The sequence below is a fragment of the Cladophialophora psammophila genome, assembly GCF_000585535.1.
Source record: "Cladophialophora psammophila CBS 110553 chromosome Unknown aczJe-supercont1.8, whole genome shotgun sequence".
In the NCBI taxonomy this organism is placed as follows: domain Eukaryota; kingdom Fungi; phylum Ascomycota; class Eurotiomycetes; order Chaetothyriales; family Herpotrichiellaceae; genus Cladophialophora; species Cladophialophora psammophila.
The window spans coordinates 5,453-31,214 of NW_006912929.1; the positions used below are offsets into that span (position 1 = coordinate 5,453).

The window sequence follows — 25,762 nt, forward strand, 5'->3', positions numbered from 1 at the left end:
ATTCGAGTGTTCCACTTTGCGCAGGATCCCAATAAATACATGGGGCTCGTCGCTGGATGCATCGCGAACAAGAAGGAGCTTGTCTTTCACACCTAAGTTTCGACCTGAACACGGGATCAGTTCTGCTGCTGATTTAAATGGGAAGAGACTGGTAAGCTTCGCCATCAGCTTCATACTAACTTAGCGTGAATATGGTATGCACTCCCTTTTTCTTCGTGTGGTCGCTCGCTGTCATTTCTCATGCACTTGCGCATGTGTGGCCGGTGAATCCCTGAAACATGAGTAACTTGATTGAACGTCTTCGGTGCTTGACTCACTTTCTGCGAAACATCAGAAATTGACCGGATATCTCAAATTACTTATGAATCGTTATAGTTTTCTGATCAATCGCATTCGTGGAGCCTTCGGTGCCCAAGTAGCCGCACGCGCCTCAAGAATGATGCATCCTCCTGCACTCGCAGGTGGGCGGTACTGTTGTCGGAAAAAGCATTGCTCATATTGCATCCGCGTGGCACAAGGGTTTAGTACGCAGGGGAAGAGGCAGAGAAGACAAGCTTGGGTGTCCTGGGGTTGAAGCATTCATCCACTCCCTCTGCTGTACGCAGATGTGCCTGTCCCTTAGGGTCTCCAGAGCCCCCAAACGTTGTCGGTGCCGAGGGGCCCCACGCACGACAAACATGCACCTAAGAAAGGATTGTTTACGGTCTTCCGTAAGACTCTTTTTGCACGGGTATCCAATACGCGACTATCGATTGACAAAACAACCTCGACGAGAATACTCTTGAAGGTTCCTCTTGTTCTTGTGGAAGACGGTAGATAGAACCTCGTTTTCGAGCTCTTGGTGGAATCAAGAAGCTCACATCTATATAAGGCACTTAGGATTGCGACAAATTGCTAAAGGGGTTCCTGCCAGGGCACTCGCAGTGAAGTAATACAGCCTCCATAATTGCAATAACCCCCTTCGCTATAATCCAAAAATGCTGTCAACCAAAGCGCAGGACGTCGTATCGAACCACAACGAGGGAAAAGAGAGGATGGCTTGCCGCTTTTGCTAACGTCGTTCGTCCGACGGAGAAGTCTAGATCCCGGGGGCCAGGGTGGAGAGAAATCCAACCTGAGTGGTGACAGATACAAAGATCTCCCTCAGAGTGGCCCGTAGTAAAAAAACGAAAAAAAATAAAGCCGGACGTACCAAATGCTAAATTGAATCCTTCGGGTAAGTCTCTGCCGTTCTCCACGAACTGATCGGGGATCGGAGTGACGGAGAGCATAAGCCACCACATCGCTCGGACATTGAAAGGTTTCCCGATCCGGTCCTCCTTTCGGATTTAGGTGTGAAATTCTAGGTATTATGCTAGGGGATTCCGCAATAGTCTCGCATGCCACTCCTCGTATGATACTTCCACCCAGCGTGGCCCGGCACCAGGTTTTCAGTAAGCATCCAGCTGGAAAATATGCGGATGCACGGGGCTTTTAGAACCTGAATGCCACTCGGTGTTGTTGGGACCATGCCACTCGAGCCTCGTCTAGTCCTAGCAATGTTTGTTCTGTGCGGGTTCCCACCGAGAGAGCCTCCCGAGTATTTCAACGCGGACGTGTCAGTCGTTCTGCAGACTTTGTTCTCTAAATGGTCTTCTAAGTCTTGCTTTTAGACCCAGATACTTCTAAATGCTAAAACCAATCATTATCGTTGGGTATGGCCCGGTGGGCGCCATTCTATCGCTTTTGTTAGCACGAAATCAGATCCCAGTCATTGTCATTGAGGCCGCTACAAAGTATCCCGAGGAGCCACGAGCAGTAGGACTTTTCGGCCCCTCGCATTCTGTTCTCGAGGATGCTGGTATTTACGAGGAAGAAAAAAGGCAAGGCATGCCTTCAGCGGGGTTGAGTTTTAGGAAACGTGCCGTCGATGACGGCAATGGAGGCCAAAGGATGGGTGATTGCATCGCCTCGGCCAAATTCGCCCCGGAGGTGAACGGAGAAACCCCCCCTGGAGGGCATTTCATTCTCATTCCGCAGGCTAAGCTTGTGAGGATCATAGCTGAGGAGATGAAGCATGCCGACCTTCAGCAGTTCGCAACTGTTCAAATGGGCCTGAAATACCTTTCTTCCGAGGAGACAGAAGACGGGATCAAAGTTATTGCTGAGGATACGGAAGGGAACACGCACGTCTTCGAAGGCAGCTACCTCGTCGGTGCCGATGGCAGCCGTTCTGACGTGCGCAGGAAGCTTGGACTCAAGCTTCATGGAACTAGCTGGCCGGAACGACTGATTTCTGCGGACGTTTTACGAACTACGAACAATGTTCCAGAAATTCCTAGCTGCTTGGTTGTTGACCCCGAGTTGTGGGCAGCCATTACTCCGTTGGAAAGGATCTATCCCGGTCAGCCCGGTCTTTGGAGGTATTCGATGGCCGTTTCCGACGAAAGTGTGCCCGATCAGGAGCTCGAAAAAGCTGAGTTCGTGATCTCAATGCTGAAAAAGCACATTGACGGTCCCTACAATCAAGAGTTCAAGGTCATTCGCAGCAAACCGTACAAAATGCATCAGCTTCTATGCTCGTCAATGAGAAAGGGAAGAACGTTCCTGGCTGGGGACGCAGCCCACGTCAACAATGTACGTTATCCATCCTTTAGTGGCTCTTTGGCTGTGTACTAATTCCCACTGACAGCCAATCGGTGGCCTTGGACTAAACACAGGAATTTTGGATGCAGATGCGCTCGCTCAAACCTTGGTGCAAGTGCTCAAGCAGGGACGGCCGGAGTCTTTGTACGACAGGTATTCGTACGAGCGAAGACGTGTTTTCCAGCTCTACGTCGACCCTATATCCAAATCCAACAAGCAGCGACTTCATGTCTCAAGTCCTGATATCGTAGCCAATGAGGATTGGTTTTTGGCTAGCATTATGAGCGACGATCCGGAGGAGAAGTTTTCGCCTTACAAATGGATGGCAAACTGGAAGACTGATATGGCAGCTTTCAAGATGTAAGGCGAAGCGCCACTTTACTGTTGTATACCACAGTAGCAACGTTTAGGGAAGCGTCCTCTCAAAGTCAAAGTCAACCTTTCTGAAATTTGAGCAGCTGCCCTTTGATCGTCCCCGGCAAAGGTCTTCTCTATCCATCTGGTATTCTCAAATATTATGGGGACTTTCATACGAACGTAGACAGCCACCCAGCAGCAACAATTGGAGAATCGAAAGTGCATCTTTGAGATAATCGAACACTTGGATCAGATTCTGTCCCGAGTGTATGTCAAGGAACCAGACTTATTTCGTATTTCTGTTACCGCTACATCTAAAACCTGCATCGCTTTCAAGAAGAAGCTCGTAGCCTCATAGTCAACTCGAGGATAGCCAGGGGCGCTGAATATTTCGAACAAGGTTTCTAGTCGACATCTATCATTGACACATTACTATTGATACCGAATCATCGCTTCGCACCTTTTTCAGAGTGTCATCTCGCCTGCAGTAGGCCAAGGCGCCCATATCAGGTCCCTTAGTAACAGGATTTCAGGCATATCTTGTGACTAGTATTTCCTCCTATGTGTCTTTGACTTGTCCTAGGCATGTTAGCTATCTCGCTTTTTTTGAGCGTCACACTACGAGACGACTGGAATCGAACTTTTACGTGAATTTGTCATATTTTCGCAATATGGTCTTGAGAGCATCCATCACAAGCTCTGTAAGATTCGAGTTCATGCTTTAAAACTGCTCAAAAACTTCACTGCATCCTCAAAAGCCTGCTTGCATTGATGCCGTATTTCAGGGTCATCATTATCGGGACGAATTGTCCAACCGTGATCCATGCCAGGGTACACGGAGATTGTGAAGCCGCGGACCTTCGAAGCAGATAGCCACCTCTCGAGATCTTCCTTTAAAGTCGAGGGGACCATTTGATCTTTCTCTCCTAAACCGATGTACAGAGGCACTGAGATACCATGAATGTCTTCTTCCTTCACAAAGCTCTGTCATCATTGGTTAGCCGATCCGGGCGCCAGACCGATAGCTAGCCGCTCTCATTGTGGCACGACATACCGGGTGAAATATGGCTGCGGCTTTAACGGCCCAAGAGGCTAAAAGCAGGGACTGTTTACCTCCTGTGCAAAATCCAATCGCCGAGATAGACGTGCCTGGATATGACTGTTGTATTGCATGTACACAGTCTTTAAGGAGCATCTGTATTCTCGTCATATTATGAACTCGCAGCCAAGTGTCAAGACTAAAGCTACGCATCCTGCCTAGCTGCTCTTCATTCCACCCCTGCTCCTCGAGAGACTTTGATTGATCCCAGTCCAGATGCTCTAGAGGAACCGGGTCACCTGGACCTGTGAGATTCTGATGGTTTACCACCGATCTTTAAATGCTTACCCTCATAGTAATCGGGTAAGATCACTTGCCAACCGCATTCGGCGAATCTGTCGGCCAAGTACTGATTGTGGAGGGCGTGTCCAAACCCATCTGGGCAATATAAAAGGATGTTGCCATTCTCGTTTGGCGAGCCGGTCTCGTAGACTGAGAGCGGCCCAAGTACGCTGAATTTGCCCCTCGATTCATAGTCCTCTGTTACGATGTACATCATTAGTATCATAGCTTCATTGCGTTGTTTTGAGAGACGAACTGTTGGCAGCTTTGCCAGCGGTACAACAATTCTGAGTTGGCATGTTCCTCCTCTGTTCTGGTAATATTGTACACTATATTGATTGTGGCGAAATGGCAGGTGGGATTTGGACGAGTTTCAGAGAATTGGTTTTTGTGCCGTCGAGTGTCAAACAACAAGAAAGAGCTGATCCCACAAACGTACAGCGGCCGATATAATGATAGCGTTGATTTCCACTCATTAGTCTCCGGCGGCAGCACTCGGGACATGGGAAGCCCTCGGGCCTTGGCTTCTTTTAGGGGAACATTCTAATTCGGCTAGTCTAATCCATGTTTTATGGGCCCCACTAACCAAAGTGCTATGAGATCGTGTCGGAAACTGCGTAGAAACCTAAAAAGTTCATGGGGGCTCTGAACTCTTGAAAGGGCCGCTCATTATCGGCCGGGAACAGTGGATTATGGTCCCACATATGTACCTCAACTTGAAGATTTCACCGTAACTTTCAACCCCGGGCTTCGGATCTAGGTTGCAACTTTGGACTCGGACTTGGCTGGTATAGGTGGTTTTTAAACCTCACGGAGTACCGCGTGGTACGTATAAACAAGGAAAGCACCGATCCAATACGATAAACGGATGTCGCTGTGATGCTGTTGACATTCGAACCGATGGAGAACGCCACCGACAAAAGGCATCTCAATCGTCGTTTGAGGATGTACAGTATAATTTTTCCTGAATATATTCAACCCCACCATCCTTCTCAACACTACTAGCTGTGAGAGGACATTATCAAAAGAATCCCCATCAACGATGGCTTTAATCGATCTCGCGGACCTCCGGCTGCTTCTTGCAGCTGGTATTATTGTCTTAGTCGGTTGGGTCGCTTGGTCAATCATGGCAGACATTATGATTCAGAGGAAATATCGATTTCCGAATCTAGTTCCTGGATTACCCTTGATTGGTAACGCGCTCCAGATACCAAAAATTGACCAGGGGCCTTATCTGCAGAAGCTGGGCCGTCAATATGGAGAGATGTTAGTCACCGAATCTGACCTTGAATCTCTCTGAACAAGATTGTGGATTAACCAGCCATTTGGTGGATTTTAGGTTCACCTTGAAATTCGGATCGACATATTGGGTGGTTGCGAACTCACGACGGGTAGCTTATGAACTGCTAGAGAAGAGAGCATCGATTTACTCATCCCGAATGAGTCTTCCTATGGCGCATCACATTGTCTCTGGGGAGAAACGTATGGTCTTGATGCCCTATGGCGAGTCATGGCGTCTTCAGCGAAAATTGATGCACCAAGTTTTGAATATTAGCCAACAACGCATCTTCAAACCGTTCCAGGATCTTGAATCTAGAGCTCTGATGTATGAATTGCTGGAGCAGCCTCAAAACTGGTACCTATCTCTAGGACGATTCTCGAGTTCAGTCATCTTGAACGTCACGTTTGGACGCCGAACAAGTCATGGAGACCCGAGATTCTTGGCCATCTTCAAAGCGCAGGAGGAATTCGTTCCATATACAATGCCTGGTGCATCAATCGTCGATTCATTTCCCTTCTTGGCGAGAATCCCGGTGCTAAAGAAGTTTCAGCCATGGAGATGGAAAGGAGATGCCATCTACGAAAGAACAATAACGTAAGTTTGACCTTTGTCCTAACATCTGTTAAATAAAATTCATTTCTCTCTACTACTAGAAAGCACTGAATTTAAAGCGATGGCTAAAGTGGATGGGGGAACTTAGTGCCTTCAAACAATTTCTTGATGATCTTGAACGCCGGGTCAAGGAGGGCAAACAGAAGGATTGTTTTATGACCCAACTGCTTGCTTCCAAGGAAGCGAAGTTTACAAGAGACGAGACCGCTTTCATTGCCGTGACCCTCCTCGAAGCTGGCAGTGATACAACACGTAACAGTCTGCTAGAGGTCGTGGCAGGCACGGCTTTGTATCCAGACTGGGTTCCACGTGCACGAGCAGAGCTCGATGAAGTTTGTGGAAAGAATGCCGAGAGGTTACCGACATTTGACGACATCGAAAGATTGCCCATGATCAGGGCTGCCGTCAAGGAAGCAGTGCGCTGGAGGTGAGAGTCGAGAGGCGGAACCTCATCAATCCACAGACTCAACGACCAGATAAGTCGCTAATTTTCGTCCCCAGACCCACAAACACTCAAACGGGAGTTCCACATGCCTTGACCGCAGACGATGAATTCGAAGGCTATCGTTTCCCAAAGGGCACAGTTGTGACTTGGAATCAGTGGGCGATTGCCAATGACCCGAACGAGTACGATCAGCCAGAACGATTTTACCCGGATCGTTTCCTCGATGAAGAGCTCGATAAGCCCCAAAAAGGCCACCTTGGGTTTGGGGCAGGTGAGTGCATCTTTCGAAATGAGTACACAGCCAATATGAGCAAGTACCTAGCAGCTAACTGTACCGTGATATCAATTTAGGTCGGCGTATGTGTGTTGGGTACAACGTCGCGGCGAGCAACCTATTCATTGCAATCTCACGGCTGATCTACTGTTTCGATATTGAACAAGATCAAGCTCATCCGATAGTGGTCGACAAACCATTCCCGCTCACGGCAGTAGTCGAGCCGTACAAAGTGAAGTTCAAGCCGCGAAGCGACGCACATCGGCGTCTGATCATCAGGGAGTGCCAAGAGGCAGCAGTCATTGACTCGAAAGCCTGAGTTTGGATCAGATGGCTACATGGTTGATTTGGCTCGTCGACCTCGCTGTGCCAATGGTGTCTTCACCCTAGTCAGATACCATCTTAATGTGCCCGATGTCGATGGAATAGCTCAGGGCTTCCCTTTGGCTCGGGTACTTGTTGCACCGCTGAGATAACGGTTGCACAGATATTTATGGTCTGTTCCGCAGCACAGTTAGTCTATTTATGGCGTCAATAGCTGTGATTTTATAGGGATTAACACTTCATAGCCTATTCTACTGCTAGCTTATATATAGATAGAGATTACATGCATCAAAGGAGGTGTCGACCTACCGAGGGCGACCATTCAGCCTACCTTGTCTATCACTTACCACAACTACGCCCAGCGCCTCCTAAATACACTAGAACCTCAAGTCAGTCTAAGGGGACTCTGAGTTATTCTGAACTCATAATTACATATAATATAATTAGTAAGGACGGCGAACGGAGCAAAATAGAAATGCCAATAAATTACCCAGCAAAGCTGGCTGCGCATGGGATAGGGTACACCACATCGTACCATATTGATAATGGTTGCTTCTGAGTTACTGAGAGTGAGGTAGCTCGCGACTGTGCAGATCATAACCATAATGTTGCATCAACACAAACTTCAGTGACACAACCGCGCACCGGTGCTAAGAATACAATCATGTTGGAAAAGGAGTGTTAAAAAGCACCCAGTAAAGTTCTTACTGCAGAACTCTCTGTAAGCTCAAGGGGCTCAGGAGGCATTTAGAGGCTCCCTCAGGGGTTCAGGGGGCTTTGAAGGATTCCTTCTTACCACAGGCAATTATGTATATCAACCACAAGGGGACTCACTGAATGACGAAAGGAAGGAAGGAATTATCAGGTACAAAAAAAGCAGAAGATACACAGAGAACCTCAATGCACTGCAAGAACTGCGTACGAGGTGCAAGGGGGTTGCTATTACCGGATGCGGACCTGGTGCTGCGCGGATTATGCCGCAAATTGTCTACGGGATTATTCGACCGACGGGACCGACGGGTCAGACTGAGCCTTTGGAGGCGTCGGCTTACGAGTGGAAACCTCTTAACTTCGGTAGGGTGGCTTGTGTTGCCAGCCTTGCGAGACGGTTAGGGGTTGATTTCAGGAATCAGCGATACGAGCGGGGTCAACAACGATACGCCTGTGTCGAATTGCGGGATGCTCAATGTCAGATGGCGCTGTTCTCAGCATGGTGCAAAGATCCGAACCCTTAGTTCTAATTCCTTGGATCTCGTAAGAGTCGTATCTGAAAGTTGATCCGCAGTGTATTACACCACACCTCCAACAGCACAATTATTAGCTTCGGAGCTTGTGTGGTTTGTAAGCCCCCGAGGTCTCCACATACGCGAAGAAAACTCTGGAGGAACATTGAGGTGTCATCCGTTCCAGAGAATCTATTCGCTGTGAACGGACTCCCAAAACGTCAAGCTGAACCACAGGCCGAGGCTCCTACACTATTGGATGACTATGCTCTCAGGACTAGCCGCGGGATAGACACGTTTGGGCACGGCCGGCCTCCGTGGTCAGCATCACAGACTTTTCTGGAGGGCTCAGGAATGTATGTGAATTAGCATGGGAGGTCCAGCGAGCCCGATGCAGTAGCAGAATCTCTTCTTTGTGTATGTTTGCTCGATCATGCAAGAGATTGACAGGCCGACTGACTGTCCCGAATCAAGGAGAATGAACGGAGCGGTTAAATGCCTAGGTTCGACATGTCACGTGAATTCTGGGCACGTGCAGAGGATACTTGCGATATTTGCTGAGACTCATTGGAGGACATGGTACAGGGTAGATTTCCAAGTTCCCTTGGGCAAGCCTCGAGCAAGCCCCTGGGGCATCTACGGAATATATTGTAACAGAGCACTTCAGGGTTCGGCGTGCACGTGCAACAACGCACAGAGGCCTGTCCAGCAGATCGGGAATCGAGAACGCGGTTCTGGTTGATACTGACAAGACAACACCACCACCAACACCACCCAGAAGGGCAGCGGCTAGGGCTACGAACACCTAGCACAGCGGTAGCATCGAGGAACAGGACAGAACTAATAAAACACTCAAGAATAGAGGTAGACGGCGCCAAAAGCCATGGAATTCATGATACTCTGCTCAATCTGTAATGAATGGCACACTGCCAGCACTGTAAACTGTCCTGCACCCCCCCCTCTCTGCCAGCCCATTTAGGTTTGACATGTGACTAGACAACTTTTTCACTCTGCCACCGCTCTAACAGCCCAGCACAGCCCATCACAGCACAGCCACCTCGCCTTGTTACAATATATGCAGTCTTTACTCGTGACCGGAGGCCTTTGGTCGATTACCGCCAAGCCAAGTCATTACATCCCTTGGCACTCCTTCGGGTCACATCGCACGTAAAAGTTGATAACATGCCCAACATGCGCTATAAAAGGCATAAAAGATACGAAATGCGTCTAAATTTATTTCAACAATTTATGGTCTTGGAAATCTCCGAACACACAACCAGCTTGAGAAATTCACATTCCACCATGTCTCAGCATCCTCCATGTAAAGCAACTCGCCTTGTCGTCAGCAGAATGACGCAACTCTTTGCCCTACTGCAATTCCTTCAACTTTCATAACACGAAGCCTTGGCAAGCACTGATTTCAAGTAAGCAATCCGCCTCCGCTGACCGGAATGTATAACCCGTTCAACCATCCCGCCTGCTTCTCGCAGAGGGTGACGACTATCCATGCAACCTCTGATGGTTCACCCATTCTCGCCGCCACTGGAATATTTTCGCACCTCGTGCGCACCACGCTCAGAAATTCCTCAGGAAGCGAACGCATCCTTTCCGTCGCCACCGGTCCAGGCGCGACTGTGTTCACTGTGCAGCCGTATTTTCGGGGGAAATGTCGAGCCCAGCATCGAGTGAACGCCTCAATCATGCCCTTTGTCCCAGCGTAGATGGTCAGGTCCGGATCAGGGTCCCGGGAAGTGGCGCTTCCAATGTTGACAATGCGGGAACCATTTGAAGTCAAGATGGGAAGGATGGCGCGGGTGAGGAGCAGCGTTCCTCGACCGTTCACATTCACCACCTGGTCCCAAACTCGTAGGACGTCAAGGTCAGATGCTTCAGACAGCCGATCAGGCCCGCTGACACCAGCGTTGTTTACGAGAAAATCAACTTTCCCAAATTCAGCAGACGCAGCGGCTGCGAGGGCTTTGGGGCCTTCAAAGGTGGAGAGGTCTGCTTCCACTAGAATTGATCGAGAGTGGCTCCGGAGCTTTTTCTGGACACTGCGTGCCGCTGCCTGCTCGGAAGGAAAGGCATAGTGAATGATAACATGGGCGCCGCGGCTCGAGAACTCTTCTGCAATGGCAGCGCCAAGGCCAGATGAAGAGCCGCTTACTAGTGCTACCTTTCCAAGTAGACTTGGTTGAGGAATTGGGATTTCGCTCGTCGGCATTACATAGATTGACCTCGTGGTGTTCGAATGTGTGTGGAAGAACGGGAACCGGTTTTGCCTCATAGTTTGAAGTTGGAAATCTGGCTTATATTCATTGTCTCCCCGACGCTAGGATACTTTCGTTCCCACCACTTCAGCGATTTCGGTGGAATATCATACTCTGCGGAAGCGGGAATCATTCCGATATTTTTGCCTTTGTGAGGTCCCGAGGAGATGATACGAATGCATTATTGCTACATTTACGACGCTGCCGAGTCGACGCACGTAATTACTTCTACGGAACGAGATTGGAACGCAGTCACGATAACCACCTAGGAGAAACGAGATTTTGCTGTCCTTCGGTGCTCCTGGAGGCCTCGGAAATCCGGTACCTTTGCCGCAACGAACCGGGTAGGAGGTCCCCACGGGGTAAAGACCATCTATCAAGGCACTTTAAATACCGAAGATGTTCGAGGATAGCCTTCAAAAGCGGCAGGCTCGCCTCAGCATTGAACTTCTCCAAGACTGGAAGCAATTTCCATCATGAAGCTACTTGCTCTCTCAGCAATCGAGCACAGTCATGGCTCTGTTCACCTCATTTCAGGTTTTCTCCATTGCTCGGTCACGCCACACAATAGTTACTGACACAGACTCCAGACAATGATCGCCTACGTCACAAGGAGGGCACTTCAATTGTCCTCATTCCTCAACCGAATGCAACAGACCCCAATGACCCTCTGGTCCGTAACGCTCCTCGAAGCTCTGAACACCGCTGACTTGCACGCAGAATTGGACCTACGCGAAGAGAATAATGGCATTTTACCCCATCCTCTTCTTGTCTACAATATGCCATTTTGGGATCTCAGGTCTGGCACCAGGATTCGAACAAATTGTGTTGGAATTTCATGTTGGACCTGACAAATTGTCATGGCTCATCTCTATTTGCATGCTTGGCAGCTTCATCGGATGCTACACCCTGGCCCTCCTGACGGATAGATTCGGCAGACGCCCCATTTGGCTATTTGCTGCTCTATGGGTGTTTCTCTGCAGCATCTGGGGGGCAGTTTCAGACTCGTATACGTCTCTTTTACTCTCCAGGTTTTTTGCTTCCTGGGCGGCAGGGGTAAGCGAGCCGGTCAGCGTCACCACGACAAACGATCTATTTTTCTTGCATGAGCGTGGCACCCAGTGTGGTGTCCAATCTGTTTGGCTTTCCCTCGGGGCTTCTCTTTCTCCTGTCATTACTGGATTCCTAATCCAGAGCAAGGGTTGGCGCTGGTATAAGTGGGTGCTCTCGATCTTGGCAGGGTTCGATCTGCTCTGGATTTTCTTCTGTTCTCCGGAGACACGATACCGGCGCAACCTGCACGAATCAGTTGATGTGGCAGGAGCGGACGAGTTCTCTGATAAGAGTGCCGGCACCCGGCAATCGCTGAATGAGATCGCAGTGTCATATGAAGAGAAAACTACGTTGGAAACATCGGCCAGCCATCAGTCGGCCATCGATGCCCCTGTCCGGAAGCGGTCGTACTTGCTGGAATTGAAACCATGGTCTCCTGTGGATAAGGATGTTAATGTGCTGGCAGCTTTCTTTCGGGCATGGGCTACTTGGTCATACCTCAGTATTGCTTGGGCTGTCACGTCGTGGGCCATCCACGTTTCATGGTACGTCTGGAACGAACTCGCCACGCAAGTATTGTGACCTAACACCATCGCCAGCGTCATTGTGCTGATCAGCTTGATTCCTATCTACTTGGGTGCCACTCCCTATAACTTCACCACCAGTCAACAGGGACTGACATTTCTTGCTGCTTGCGTTGGCAACATATTGGGTTCCTTCTTATGTGGCTATATGACTGACAAACTAAGTCAATGGTCTGCTCGTCGAAACAACGGGGTGTTTGAGCCAGAAATGCGTCTACCAGTTGTTATTTTTCCAGCTGTCGCCGTGCCCGTTGGCCTCCTTATGTTTGGTATTGGTCTCGAAAAGAAGTTCCATTGGATTGTCCCAGTGATAGGAAGTGGCCTGGTAGGCACTGGCCTTACCGGCATAGCCGCCATCGTCGAGGCCTACATGATGGACAGCTATGCTCCAGTTTTAGCTGATGGTATTGTGGTAAGTATCGGGATTTCATTCCCCCATCCCCAATCGCCCAACCCTACTAAGACAAAAACAATCCGACCTACACACTCAGCCACTAACGCAGTGATAGAATTTATACGGGTTCAAGTCCATAGTATCCTTTGCAATCGGATTTGCGGTGGTTCCATGGCTCAAGTTGAACGGAATCATTCCCGTGTTCTGCATTCTAAGCGCAATGGTAATTGTCGTCGATGCCTTTGCCATGGTGATCTACATATGGGGCAAGAGGTTGAGGGAACGAGACGCCCGTCTCAGAGTCTTAGCTTTCTAAGACGGGTATTGGATTAGCTGCAAGCGAGAGGGCCTCGATGGTTGGAGCCACCTAGGCGGTGCGACGAAATCTCCATTCGTTGGGACATTAAAAGAGGACTCAGTATTGCTGCTACCTCAGCAGTTGAAACTAGCTGATCTAGACCAACGATAGCTCAAAAGTTGTATTGTGCTAAGGAGTCTACCACAAGCTACGATGCGCAGCTGAATCGTATGTCCTACCCTGTGGCGAAACCACATTCCATCGCGACTGTCCAACCGAGGGCGAGAATTTTTGGGTCGCTCTGTGGAGTTTGGTCTCCAAGGTCCAATAGAAACGTGATAACCGAAACTAGATTATTGGTGATCAAGTGAAGAGCTTTAAAAGTCACTATCGTTCGAAGTACGCAAGCTGAGTAAAGAAGGATGATGGCACGGGACGACCCAGAAAATGTCAAGGATATAATTAAGCGCAAAATTATTGAGAAGTCAGTTCCATTTGAATACTCAGATGTAATATCAGTGACCATAGAAGGCTATGTGAATTTATCAGGCCTTTCCTGGCCCTGGTCGACTTCTGTATGCCACTAATCACTCATCACGCCTACGAATATTGAATTACTGGGGATGGCACCGCCTGGGATTGCTCCAAGAGTCCCGTCCTCAACATCATCTTAGCTGGGACTCGATGATCATGGGTTGAGAAAGTCTAGAAAATAGAGAAGCGTTTCGGATGCACTCATTTGTAGACAGGAGTGTACTGTTTTCGCAGTAGACTACTCATTCAAGGCCAATTTTTTCCATAGATCACCGCATCGGCTCCCCGACAGCTTTGGGATCGTCATACAATAGCTTAATCGGGTCTTCAAAGTTGACCCATCCAAGAAAAGGCTTGCTAACAGAGTAACCGATGAGACGCTGCAGCTCCCTCGGATATTGCTTCACTTATTTCATGGAATTTGCGAGATATTGTGCCGCGTCCGACAGCTGCTCCACTCAGATGGGTTTTCTGCCCATTGAATTCACACACCGCCGGTCGGTATGGATGTGTACGCAAGATCCGTCGAAGCGTGATTCTGATTTCCGAAACGACTTGGTCGTGCGAAAATCAGGTGGCGACTGGGCGTCCGGGGGCGAGGCTGGTTGCCCACGATGTGAAGAAACCACCTCAAGAGCGCAGCGACAAAAAAGTCGGGAAAGACTCCCAAGGCAATGGAAGAAGGGGGAAGGGGGAAGGGGGAAGGGGGAAGGGGGAATTTTGTAAGTACTGCCTCACTATCATTTTATGCAGGTGGCTGGCTAAGTAACATTGAGCCCAGGGCTGCTTGCTCGGTCTGCCCATAACCGAATCAGCTCTTTCTACGGAGTTGGCATATAGAAACACGCTTCTACGTCACCAGAAACCAACGCAATACAGCCATGAATATACCGGTCTATACTGGCTATAAGTGAGATGTAAGAAAAAGTTGCACAGACAAAGTTAAAACCATCACGAGAGTTTTACTTTCAAGTTCGGGTTCCCAACGTAATCGGTTTTCAGTCAAGGTAGGTATGCATTTAACGGTAATCACACAACAACCTCCCCTTGTTAAGTTAGTAATAAAACAACGCCCCCGATGATAATAGCAGCGGTAAGCAGAGTCAAGATAGCTGCGCCAGCCTTGTCGCCCGCAGTGCTCTTGTCAGGAAATCCAGCAGGATTCGACGGTGCCATTGAGCCAGCATTCGGATCACTCATAGCGATCGCTCCGGTCTTAGTGGATTTTGGTACAAAATGTTGTTTGTTTAGAGAGTCGAGCCTACCGCTTGAGTCATTCCAGGTCATCGTGTGCCATTGGATACCATATTCCCGATCTGTAGAACCACCATCACACTGCCCAGCAGCTGCCTGAGCGCTAGATCGAAATTTTGGCATAATTTAGTCATAAGTGACTAGTACCAAGAGACTCCTAACTGCCAACCACCTTGCTAGGTGCGCCTTGAAAGTCTTTGATCCTGATCGCAAACAAGTGTAGATTCGCACTGAATTTCCGACATAATATTGCCACCATACTGTAACGAAAACAACAACGGAAGTGTTGATGGCTTGTGACAGCAAAATATTTGGCGTGGTTACGAGTAGCTGGGGGGCTGGCAATGGAATGGGATACAGACCTTGATTATACTGTGCTTATATAAGCTTTGTGTCATCATATCAAGATCGTCGGATAAATAAATCGAAGGGCCAGGAAGAATGAGAAGACGTTAGAGCGGCTTAAGCGTGAAACAACCTATCTGAAATCCCACTAACATGCAATTACCAGTGCCTTCGCGGAATAGTCGACATTATTTCGGGACACAAGGCTTCCGAGGGTTCAATCAGCGTCTGCAGCAAACAAACCACTCGCGATCCTTTCAATAGTTCCGGGGCTCCTTAGCCGCTAGTGGGTTCTTCCGGAGCCAATAAGGCAGACTATACGAAGTACTCTTGATGTAGAGCTTTAGATGGCACGAGCCTATGGAAGAAATAATAGGCGCGGTATTGTAACAGAGCACTTCAGGGTTTGGCATGCACGTGCAACAACGCACAGAGGCCTGTCCAGCAGATCGGGAATCGAGAACGCGTTTCTGGTTGATACTGACAAAACAACACCACCAACACCACCCAGAGGGGCAGCGGCTAGGGCTACGAACACCTATCACCGCGGCAGCATCGAGGAATAGGACAGAACTGATAAAACACTCAGGAATTAGGTAGACGGCGCCAAAAAGCCATAGAATTCATGATACTCTTCCCAAACTGTAATGAATGGCACGCTACCAGCACTGTAAACTGTTCCGCACCCCCTTCTCTGCCAGCCCATTTTGGTTTGACATGTGACCAGACAACTTTTCCTCCCTGCCACCGCTCTACCAGCCCAGCACAGCCCATCACAGCGCAGCCACTTTGCCTTGTTACATTATTAATTTAATAGCGTTAGTACTCGCTAAGTTAAAGACTTAGTGATACCTACTATGTTGCGTAGGTCCCTGATAATCTATTACTGAGGAACCTAACCTAGTTAGGTGTACGACAGCAGCTTAAACACTATACTCTGATGTATCGGTCGTTCGTTGTTCCGATGTTTAGTCGAATCCGTAATAGCTAGGTTACTTTAGATTACTCTCTTATCTTGACGCATTTCTCAGTAAATTTACTCTCTTAGACTTCTTAGGCTCCTTAAAATGTCTGCTTCGTAACACTTCCCGCCTCCTATTCATAGACGTGCCATTGGAGCCTAGGACCCCATTGGGCCGGATTCGGAGGTACGCCCCCTCTACACTGGCTGCCTCCATCCAGTGACGGTAGATGCTTTAGCAGATTTATCGCCATATTCGGGGGTATATATGAGGTTTACCAACCTCTTTGTGTTTCACCGGCAAGTCTGTTAGTTTATTCATGATTAAATTCGACGTAATCATCTAGGACTATACTTTAATATGGTCCACACGTCAAAGTATACTTTGCCGTGTCCAGCTCCTTCCTGCAGTTTCGCATACTTCGCTTCCACCATCAGATCCAACGGCCAAGCTTCGCAACCACTTCAACAACTTGAAAACTCGAGACAAAGAACATGATGATTTCTTTCAGAGACCGTTTTTTTATTCTGCAAAAACCCATTCAATCAAAATCTCGGAAAGTATTGTGGAAGAGTAGTATGAATAGGCATTGGATCACTCAACATGCTGCTGAGTTTGAGTACGCTGCCGATACTGACAGTCGTGCTGAAATGGTATGCGCTGAATGCTAAGAGACAAGTGTTGTCGCTGATTTGAGTCAGCAAATTGCGGTCATTATGACTCCTTCTCAGCTGAAGAGGCTGACCACAGAGTGGGAAGTCGACTGCGAAATACTTGAAGGTGATCTAGTAGTTCGTCAAGGAAAGACTGTAAAATTGTTTTCAAAGCTCCCTGTCTGTCTTGCTATCCATTCACAATTGGGTACTCAGGCAGAATTGTCTGGCGAGCACAAGTGGATAGTAGGAAGCGACACGATCTCCAGCATGGATACACGCCATTTAGGTAAGGATTCGTGTTGAGTTTGTAGCAGTCCTAACAGCGTGCAAAGATCTGTTCAAATTGGCAGATGACGTGCAGGGTGGACAGCAAACAACCGGCCTTGAGCCGCCGTGACAGAGTCCGAGCGTTGACAGGATCGCGAGATCGCCACTGTGGCAAACCACCTGGGACGCTCGCTGTCTCACCACTTACCCCAACACCGTTGCTCTCGCCCATCTGCGATAGCAGACGACGGAATAAGATGTTTCAGGAACGACCTTCAGAGCACAGGCCAAAGTGTATATAAACAAGCAGAGTCTCTCTGAGTAGCCAGAGAGACAAGACACAATCAATCAGATAGAACCACTCCTATTCCGTGTATGACACCGAGACACCTGCGAACAATGAGGGCTGTTCTTTGAACTTTGAAAGGGCCGCCCTAGGCTAGACGGACAATCTATGTCAGCGTAAATGTCATACCGAACCGTGTCTCGCAGGCGACGCGTTCACAGCCATGCCTTTTTGCATGTCGGACTTCGAAGACGATTTTTTTGTCGTCGATGTGAAGTCAACTTTATCAGCCCTCCATAAAGTTCTTAGCGGCGGGGGAAACCCCCTGGGAAGGTCTTTTCGGTGTTACTCCTCCTTAAGCAGCCGTGGAAAAATGCCCGATCACAACACAATCATTTTGAGTGAGGCGGAGTGCAGTGTAGGACTATCGGAGGCCCATCTACAACAGGCGCGTGAGCTTTACAGCAAATGGGGATATGTCACATTGCAGAATATCTGGACGGTGAGCGGCAGCGAGGATATTGAGCGACGGACTGCTCAGGTGCTGTTTTCGTTACCACAAGATGGTGGTTATATTCATATTAAGCGAAGGAGTCTCCTACCACAGGAAATTGCAAGCAAGAGGGTCGGGAGGATATCGGCTACATCAAGTATGATTCAAGCTCAAAAACTGCGGGTTCTTGACTTCATTGTGCAAGGTTGTTTCCCTCGAGCTCAATTGCTTCAAATATACGCGCGAAATGCAACAAGAACAGACACTCTATCCATTAAAGACGAGAAAGCAATTGCAGGACTTCTCTTTCAGATAGTCGTTCCTCTGCGACGGCCAAGCCCCGTCCTCAGACTGCAAGATGATGAAGGCGGATTTGAGTTAGCAGGGCATGGAAATGTGTAAGTCCTCTTGCCTATGGTATTACAACTGGCCAACCTTGAGATAATCAGTGTTGTCAGAAATCGCGCAGCAAGCCTAACCATTACCGTCGATTCAGGATTACGCCATTGTTACACTGGACTATGACATGCTGGACGGATGAAGCACCAGAAAGCGCAACGACCAGAGTTAATGACATAAAAAAGGTATGCAACTCTTATTCACATTGTGAAGATGGACCTCAGAATAAGAGCATTGTTAGCGTGTTTGTTTGGGGCGTGGTAAGGGTGATGGCCATATCCGGCGCGGGCATCGAAGGACTGGCTGATGATGAGGGTGTTGAACGGCATCGTGCTTGGGTAGTTGTTAATGAAATCGGATCGACTCTGAGATGGAAGGTCCTACGCGCAGGACAAGTCGAAAGAGGCTACTGCAGACAGCATGTTGGCTGCCGGGCTCAGAAAGTGGACTTTATGAGCCGTCGGAATTTGTGGTGTCGCAGCGGGCGATTGGCCCAGCGTAGATGCGAAGGATGGGTTGGGTGGAGGGCGCGAGGCAACAACGGCATACGAGGAACCGGTGAGAGAAATTCTGGCTTTCAAGGCAGTGGAAAACTCATCATTCAGAAGTCAACCATGACATCCGCTCTGCCGTAACCACGTCCGCAAGTCGTCCAGCGGAGAACTCTACCGAGGAGCGGAGAAGCAAAGGCATTCTAGTGTGCCTGTTAACCATGGTTAGCTACTTCACCAACGAATGAAGAGACCATACCGTCCTATCCAAGTCTTGGTCCAGGACCGCAAATTCCTTGATGTCTCAGGCGCAGATATGCACTGTTGGTAAAATCGGTGGAATGGGCGCAGTTGCCGTCACCCCGCGAGCTTATTACTAGCCTAGACGGAGGCTAGTGAGCGCGTCAACGGTTCCCTGCGCATCCAGAAGCATGACGCTAGACAAGTGATCCTATCAAAACCACTTGTAGATCAAAACAACAACGCTGAGACATCACAACAATTCGATCTTCTCCCTTTGAACACAAGGGTGTATTCATCCCAAAGTTGTTGTTTTGCCAATACACGCCTCAGCGGCCCTCTCCTTCGGTCTCACCTCTCCAAGCGAAATAGGATGGCAGAAGCAGCCGGACTGGTCATTGGCGCTGTGAGCGTCGCCGGTCTCTTTACTAACTGTGTCGATTGTTTCGAATACGTCCAAATAGGTCGCAACTTCGGGAAAAACTACCAACGCTCCCTTTTGAGGCTCGATGTCGTGAAGCTCCGCCTGTCCCGGTGGGCAGAGGCTGTGAACAACTCTTCAGACTGCTACCAGGCGGCTATTGACACTACAAAAAAAGCTCAGAAGGTTGGAGAGATTTTGGGGGAGATCATCGAGTTGTTTGCCGACGCAGAAAGAGTCTCGGAAAAATACAAGGCAAAGGCTACCGGCGACGAGCTAGCCGTATACAATGCTGACGACGAGCTTGAGCCCGACATCTTATCGATACACAAAAAGATGCGAGAACTAGCCCTCAAGCGCCAGAAACGAAGCAGCTTCGTACGGAAAGCGGCTTGGGCGTTGTACGAGGAGAAAAACTTCCGCAGGCTGATCGAAGATGTCACAGCACTTGTTGATGCCTTAGTGGAGCTCTTTCCAGCCATCCAGGATCGTCAGCAGCAGCTAAGTGCTCAAGAGGCTGAAGAATTGAAGGAAGAGCGCCGTCTTGATGCTTTGGAAGAAGCGGCTGAAGGGGTCGATCAGCAACTTCAAGATTCCGTGCAGCAGGCAATTGCAAGCCAAAGTGGTCACACTTTTAGAGACAACATGGCCATGGAGGGTGCTCGAGTCAGGTATGGGGATGAACATGCGGTCGGAGTAACTGGCACTGGAGCTGGGCACAGATATGGCGGAAACACTGCACAGGGCAGTTCAAGAGTGCACTATGGGAATAAATTCGGAGGGAAGAGTGTGCTCGACGACTAAGGAAACAAGACCATCGGCGATGCAGTATAGTCTGACCATGAGATTCACAACCGCATCGCTAAGGTGGTAGACCGATCTCTCCACCCTTCCGAAAAATTTCCATCTTTTTGTGTACAGAGGTCTCAACTTCTGCTCTCCGTCAACGTGCTCGTGGAACATCACTGTCCACACCTGGTGGGCCTACGGAACTAGTACTCTGGAGCCCAATGGGAGGTTTGGGGTTTCGTTTGGGGATGGTAGGCTTATGATGCTTTCATTTCTGATCTCTGCTCACCTCAACCTTGCACCCCTCGGTTATTGAAACCACTAGAGTCATCGTCTGCTTCTCGACGCCAATTAACTCCACCTTCTCTCCGGGGGGTAATCTAATCACAGGGAACCTCTGAATCAGATGCACGATAGTATATGCCGCCTCGGTCAGGCCAAAATCCAATCCCAGGCATGTTCGCGGCCCACCATTGAAGGGAAGATACCCCCATTTTGCATTGGTTGGATCGTCATTAAGGGGCATATGTTCCTCCCATCGCTCGGGCCGAAATACTTCTGCATCCATTCCGTAGAAGTCAGGCCGTCTATGCATTGAGTACACGCTGTATGCAACTGAAGCCCCTCTAGGTACAAGCACTGGCGATTTGTGATCCGGCCCGCCACCAACCGGGAGGACAGTGGTCTTCAGAGCTGTCCGAGAGTTCACCGGAACAGAAGGATAAAGTCTGAGAGCTGCATTTGCAAGTCAGGATGGGATTGGCGGAAATACGGCTGATACCATAGGGTCTTACTCTCTTTTAAGACATTTTGCAAGTAGTTCATTTTTCTCAGCTCCGATCGTGTAACCTCCGCTCTGCTGTCGAAGATGCATGCGATCTCTGATCTTAGTTTGTCCATGACATTGGGGTGTCGCACGAGAAGGAAGCTGCAATTCTTGTTAGCCTGATCGGGCAATTGGACGGGCCTTTGCATGCCCACTCACAGTGTCCAGGAGATGAGGCATGCGGTAGTATCTCTGCCGGCAACCAAGATGTTTATGATTTGGCTTCGCAATGCCTTCCGATCTGGGGTATTTCTGGCAAGGAAGTCAAGAAACACATATTTCTTTTGTCCTTCAATGCGCTTCGAGTCTCTGGACAGATTTTGATCAATGATCTGGTCTGCAAAGCGGTGAACATCACTGCAGGCTTGCCGAAATTTTCTTCCACCCACAAGCCAATAGAGGTCCTGTAGTCTCATCCTTTTCGCAATGAAGTCTTGAGCTGTGTTGAATGCACTGGCGAATTCAGATTCTCCTGGTGTCCCAAGCCTTTCTAGGGAGTGTACGGACTCTCCAAACAAGAATGCTGTGGTCACATCTAAGGTCAACCGGAAGAAGAACGGTTGGAGATCGACAACTCCGTTTGCAGGCAACGCTTCCAGAAGATTGGCGACCGGTTCTCGAAACACTTCCAGATCTTCGTACTGCTTAAACACAAGCTGGGGCCTCAGCATTTCGCGCGAATGTTTCCAGTCAGCACCTTCCTGGGTGAATATGCCGTCTCCAAAAAAAGGGAACATGACTTTTCGTCTTGGGCCCATGCCCCAGTCTTCAAACTGGGTGCTCAGAATAGCTTCAAGATTCGCTGGTTCTATTGTTCCAAAAGCCTGGGAGCCAAGAAATACTTGCTCGAGGGTTGTGCCCCAAAACCTGAAATGAAATAAAAACAGCTCCATCAGGCGAGATTCGCTGTCCGCCCTGAATATTTGCTCGAGGCGGTCCAAACCAAACGGTCTCTGATTCAACAGCCTTGGAGGTGGTTGACACCCACGAGCCACCCCCATTTGCATATCATACTGCAGAGGAATCAGGAATTTCGTAGCTGGATCCAAGCGCTGAACACACTTACACGACGTTGCTTGAAAATGTTGATGGCATGATAAACATAAAATGCGAATATCCATCCCAAAGCTATGAAAAGTGAGGACATTGTCCACATGGCACAGCGTAATATCGATCAAGAGGTGGAAAACACAGCAGCAACGGAAGAATAGGAAGTAGGTGGAAACTGAGAGCGACTGAGAGATATCAAAAGCCCTGAGCGCTGAGGACGGCTGATTTGGTTTCGGTGTGGCGCGTTAGCGCCATTGGCCCCTGGCTCCTTGGGGTCGTAGGTCCGCAATGTCACTTGTCGTGTAACAATCACCCCGCTCGGCTCTTCTACCCCCAATCAAAAAGAGCTCAGAAAGCACGGCCAGTTTCGAAGTGTCCAGCGTGGCAATCATAACCAGCCCATCCTGCCTGTTACTATCTATAAGAGACAATCAACCACAAAACAATGTCATCAAATTTTGCAAGGCGGGAAGCAAAATATCGAAACTTAGAACGTCGAGCTCTAAGCGGTGAGTAGCTCTCTTTGGCTGGAACTCGTTAACTTGCCGGCGTCGAAGTGCTTGTGGGCGACGATGGCAGCCGGCGAAAGAGCAACGCGATCTGGAGGCTGCCTAACGAGCAGAGATCCTTGCGTGTCCCGAAGTAAGAGATTGCAGAGTGATGATACTTCATGCCGAGGCTTGGCAGTTCCTGTACCCAGTACCCGTGAAATGATAGACCCGCAGTGCGTCTGGTGAAACTTCAAAGCCCCACAGTAGGAGCTGACCTCCAACGACACCTAAGAATGTTAAGCGCCGTGATCATTTTTAGCTCTCTGTAGCACGCGGAACGGCCCAAGCGGAACGATGGCTCAGTCCCCACGCTCCCAAGTACGTTCCTCAGGGAATCGCTCTTTGTCCTTCTCGCTCAACGTCGTTCTATCCAGCACACCAATACACCAAATCTTCCCTACAAAGTGTTGGTATGATTTCGGCATGGCTGGCCAGTCGTTTGAGCGGAATCTCATCAATGAAAGCAGAGTGCATTTCGGGAACAATTACTACTCTTGCAGTGCAAAAAGCACTTCGGAATTCTCCGGTGTTGCTGAGACTCCTGTAGCTCGACGTTGGTTGGAGCCGTCCCTTTCAAGAGAAGCAGATGCGTACGGCTTGAATGAACTGTACTGCGTACCTCGTTGCTCCCGTCCTCAATTCGTCGGAAGACAGCTACTGGCAGATAGAGTTAAGGAAAAACTTAATCCTGATGCCGTGCAGGTTGATGATGGCAAGCACATGATTGTGGCCATCTACGGATTAGGAGGTTCTGGAAAAACTCAATTCTGCCTAAGATACGCGGAAGCGAATCGATCAAGGTAACCTGCCATGGTACTGCATTGGAACTGCATCTGACAGCACCTCTTAGTTACTGGGGCATCTTCTGGATCGATGCCAGCTCCCGTGAGAACGCGGAAGCTGGCTTCGCGTTGCTAGGACAACAAGCAGGCAAAGGCTCTACCTTTTCAGCCGGCAAGTATTGGTTATCCCAATCCACCAAGCCGTGGCTGTTAGTGCTTGACAATGCCGACGATCCTGAATTGGACATTTCAGAGTTTATTCCTGCCGGGGTGCATGGGCATGTTCTCATCACGACGCGCAATCCAAACGTGACCATCTATGCTACAGCTGGTTCTTTCCGGCTTCAGGGCTTGGATCCTGAGGAAGCTATAACCCTCCTGCTCAGGTCGGCGTATCCGAGCGATCAAGCAAGTGAGACGGGCTCAACTAAACGCACCCTGGCCCAGAGGATTGCCGCCGAACTAGGCTACCTCGCTATAGCATTGGATCACGCAGGAGCAACAATTCGTCGCAAGGTCTACACTCTTGAGAAATATCTCCACTTTTACCTTGGTTACCGCCATCGCCTGCTCAGTTCCCCGAAGTCCATAAGTGCTGAAGAGGCCGACGTCATCACTACTTGGGAGATACCTTTCAGAAGAATTGAGAAGCGGGAATCTGTCGAGTATAAGGACGCGGTTGTCTTGATGCACATATTCGCGTTTCTGCATTTCGGTTCGATATCCGAGCACATCTTTCATGTTTCATGGGCAGAGAGCGAGAGCGGTTCCTCTTCAGGAATTTTACTGCCGGATCTTCTTCGACTTGATTCGAGTCGTTCTGAAGAAGCACAGACACGGCTTAGACGGGCCATCGGAGTCCTGTGTGACTACTCGATCATTGACCATGATGCGGAGCGCGAAGTATGCTCACTGCACCCTGTCATTCATAGATGGGCCAGGACTAGGTTGTCCGATGGAAAGCAACTAGTCAGCTGGCTTGATTGTGCCATCAGGCTTCTGGTCCGATGCATCTCCCCGAATCTTGAAGCGTCTGGACGAAGGTTTCGAAGGCTTCTTTTGCCTCATATTGAATCATGCCTGCAGATGCTTGAAATTCACACTCCGTCGTTCCCGCAAACGAGTGAAAGGGCGGACCAAATGGAGAGGTTTGCATGGGTATACGCAGAAAGTGGCCTCTGGAAGCCAGCTCTCGGATTACAGAGTAAAATCATCGAGTACAGAATTCGAACACTGGGCAGAACGCACGAAGATTCTCTAAGGGCTCAGCGCAGCCTATCTCACATATATTGGAATCTCTTCAAGGTGGAGGCGGCCCTCGATGTCCAACTACAAATCCTTAACGCGCGATGGTGGTCAAGGCCATCTGTTGTGTACTGGGCGCCGCCATGGACGCCGGATCACATCACCTATTGTATCGCGCTGGATGACCTTACCCAAACACTGTGGCTGGCAGGGAGAAGAAATCTCTCCAAAAGGACCGGCGAGCGCGCTGTGAACGGCTTGGTGAGAAGGATCGGTCCAGATGATCCTCGAACACTAAACGCAATGTTCAACTTAGGTCGTACATACCTCCATGCTGGAGATCTGGGGAAAGCGCACAAGTTATTATTGTCCGTGCTACTGAAGAGGAAGAAACTTTTTGGCCAGAACCATCCGGACACGCTCATGGCAAGAAACGAACTCGGAATGTGTTTTTGTGCACGTAAAGAGCGCCTTGGTGTTGCGGAACGACTTGTGGCCAACGTCCTTGAAGCACGCAAGCAAGTACTTGGGGAAGAACATGCGTACACTCTGTGGTCGGTGAACGATCTATCAAAGGTTCTTTGTGAGCGTGGCCGGCCATTACAAGCCGCAAACATGCTGACAGAATTGATACCGGTGGTAGAACGCACACTTGGGAAGGAACATGTTGGAATGAACATGACCAAGGGCAATCTTGCTCGAGCATATGTGCTGTGCGGGAGATGGTATGATGCTGAAAAGTTCCTTCTCGAAATGCTCTCTCACATCAAAGATGACCATCCTGACTGGATTCAAACCATGTCTGGGTACATCCATGTGCAGATTTGCTCTGGTCGGCTGGAGGAAGCCGAGAAGAACTGCACGAAGATACTGCGCAAGATTACGCAGGAGAATGGATTCTGCAAAGATGATCCTCGAACGGCTGTCGTTGTGAAACAACTTGCGAACATCTACGTCAACACTGGACGCTCTGACCAACTTTCTGTCCTCAAAACCCTATTCCCGGCAATGGAAGGGATGGATCTAACACTGGTCCAGCACGACTGAAA

At 49.3% G+C, this 25,762-nt stretch overlaps 9 protein-coding genes across 9 annotated transcripts; 5 read left to right on the forward strand and 4 right to left on the reverse strand.

The window, feature by feature from the left end:
• Positions 1-1,668: 1,668 nt before the first annotated feature.
• On the forward strand, positions 1,669-2,989 carry A1O5_05636 (uncharacterized protein; the record flags this gene model as incomplete). The annotated part of the gene is made up of 2 exons (XM_007746235.1): positions 1,669-2,616; positions 2,672-2,989. 2 exons carry the CDS (start codon positions 1,669-1,671, stop codon positions 2,987-2,989), a joined length of 1,266 nt encoding a protein of 421 aa, XP_007744425.1.
• A 707-nt stretch (positions 2,990-3,696) lies between these two features.
• A1O5_05637 (uncharacterized protein) lies at positions 3,697-4,577 on the reverse strand (the record flags this gene model as incomplete). Its single annotated transcript, XM_007746236.1, has 3 exons — positions 3,697-3,966; positions 4,037-4,320; positions 4,370-4,577. 3 exons carry the CDS (start codon positions 4,575-4,577, stop codon positions 3,697-3,699), a joined length of 762 nt encoding a protein of 253 aa, XP_007744426.1.
• Positions 4,578-5,405: 828 nt separating this feature from the next.
• A1O5_05638 (uncharacterized protein) lies at positions 5,406-7,295 on the forward strand (the record flags this gene model as incomplete). The annotated part of the gene is made up of 5 exons (XM_007746237.1): positions 5,406-5,629; positions 5,703-6,239; positions 6,346-6,684; positions 6,759-6,973; positions 7,054-7,295. 5 exons carry the CDS (start codon positions 5,406-5,408, stop codon positions 7,293-7,295), a joined length of 1,557 nt encoding a protein of 518 aa, XP_007744427.1.
• Positions 7,296-9,943: 2,648 nt separating this feature from the next.
• On the reverse strand, positions 9,944-10,747 carry A1O5_05639 (uncharacterized protein; the record flags this gene model as incomplete). Its single annotated transcript, XM_007746238.1, has 1 exon — positions 9,944-10,747. The coding sequence occupies one exon, from the start codon at positions 10,745-10,747 to the stop codon at positions 9,944-9,946; it is 804 nt and encodes a 267-aa protein (XP_007744428.1).
• A 639-nt stretch (positions 10,748-11,386) lies between these two features.
• A1O5_05640 (uncharacterized protein) lies at positions 11,387-13,140 on the forward strand (the record flags this gene model as incomplete). The annotated part of the gene is made up of 4 exons (XM_007746239.1): positions 11,387-11,470; positions 11,514-12,391; positions 12,446-12,842; positions 12,940-13,140. The coding sequence occupies 4 exons, from the start codon at positions 11,387-11,389 to the stop codon at positions 13,138-13,140; spliced, it is 1,560 nt and encodes a 519-aa protein (XP_007744429.1).
• A 1,566-nt stretch (positions 13,141-14,706) lies between these two features.
• A1O5_05641 (uncharacterized protein) lies at positions 14,707-15,200 on the reverse strand (the record flags this gene model as incomplete). The annotated part of the gene is made up of 1 exon (XM_007746240.1): positions 14,707-15,200. Exon 1 carries the CDS (start codon positions 15,031-15,033, stop codon positions 14,707-14,709), a length of 327 nt encoding a protein of 108 aa, XP_007744430.1. The 5' UTR covers positions 15,034-15,200.
• Positions 15,201-19,422: 4,222 nt separating this feature from the next.
• Positions 19,423-20,274, forward strand: A1O5_05642 (uncharacterized protein; the record flags this gene model as incomplete). The annotated part of the gene is made up of 1 exon (XM_007746241.1): positions 19,423-20,274. One exon carries the CDS (start codon positions 19,423-19,425, stop codon positions 20,272-20,274), a length of 852 nt encoding a protein of 283 aa, XP_007744431.1.
• A 253-nt stretch (positions 20,275-20,527) lies between these two features.
• Positions 20,528-22,232, reverse strand: A1O5_05643 (uncharacterized protein; the record flags this gene model as incomplete). Its single annotated transcript, XM_007746242.1, has 4 exons — positions 20,528-20,994; positions 21,054-21,187; positions 21,245-22,098; positions 22,152-22,232. The coding sequence occupies 4 exons, from the start codon at positions 22,230-22,232 to the stop codon at positions 20,528-20,530; spliced, it is 1,536 nt and encodes a 511-aa protein (XP_007744432.1).
• Positions 22,233-23,109: 877 nt separating this feature from the next.
• A1O5_05644 (uncharacterized protein) lies at positions 23,110-25,760 on the forward strand (the record flags this gene model as incomplete). The annotated part of the gene is made up of 2 exons (XM_007746243.1): positions 23,110-23,486; positions 23,537-25,760. The coding sequence occupies 2 exons, from the start codon at positions 23,110-23,112 to the stop codon at positions 25,758-25,760; spliced, it is 2,601 nt and encodes an 866-aa protein (XP_007744433.1).
• Positions 25,761-25,762: the final 2 nt, after the last annotated feature.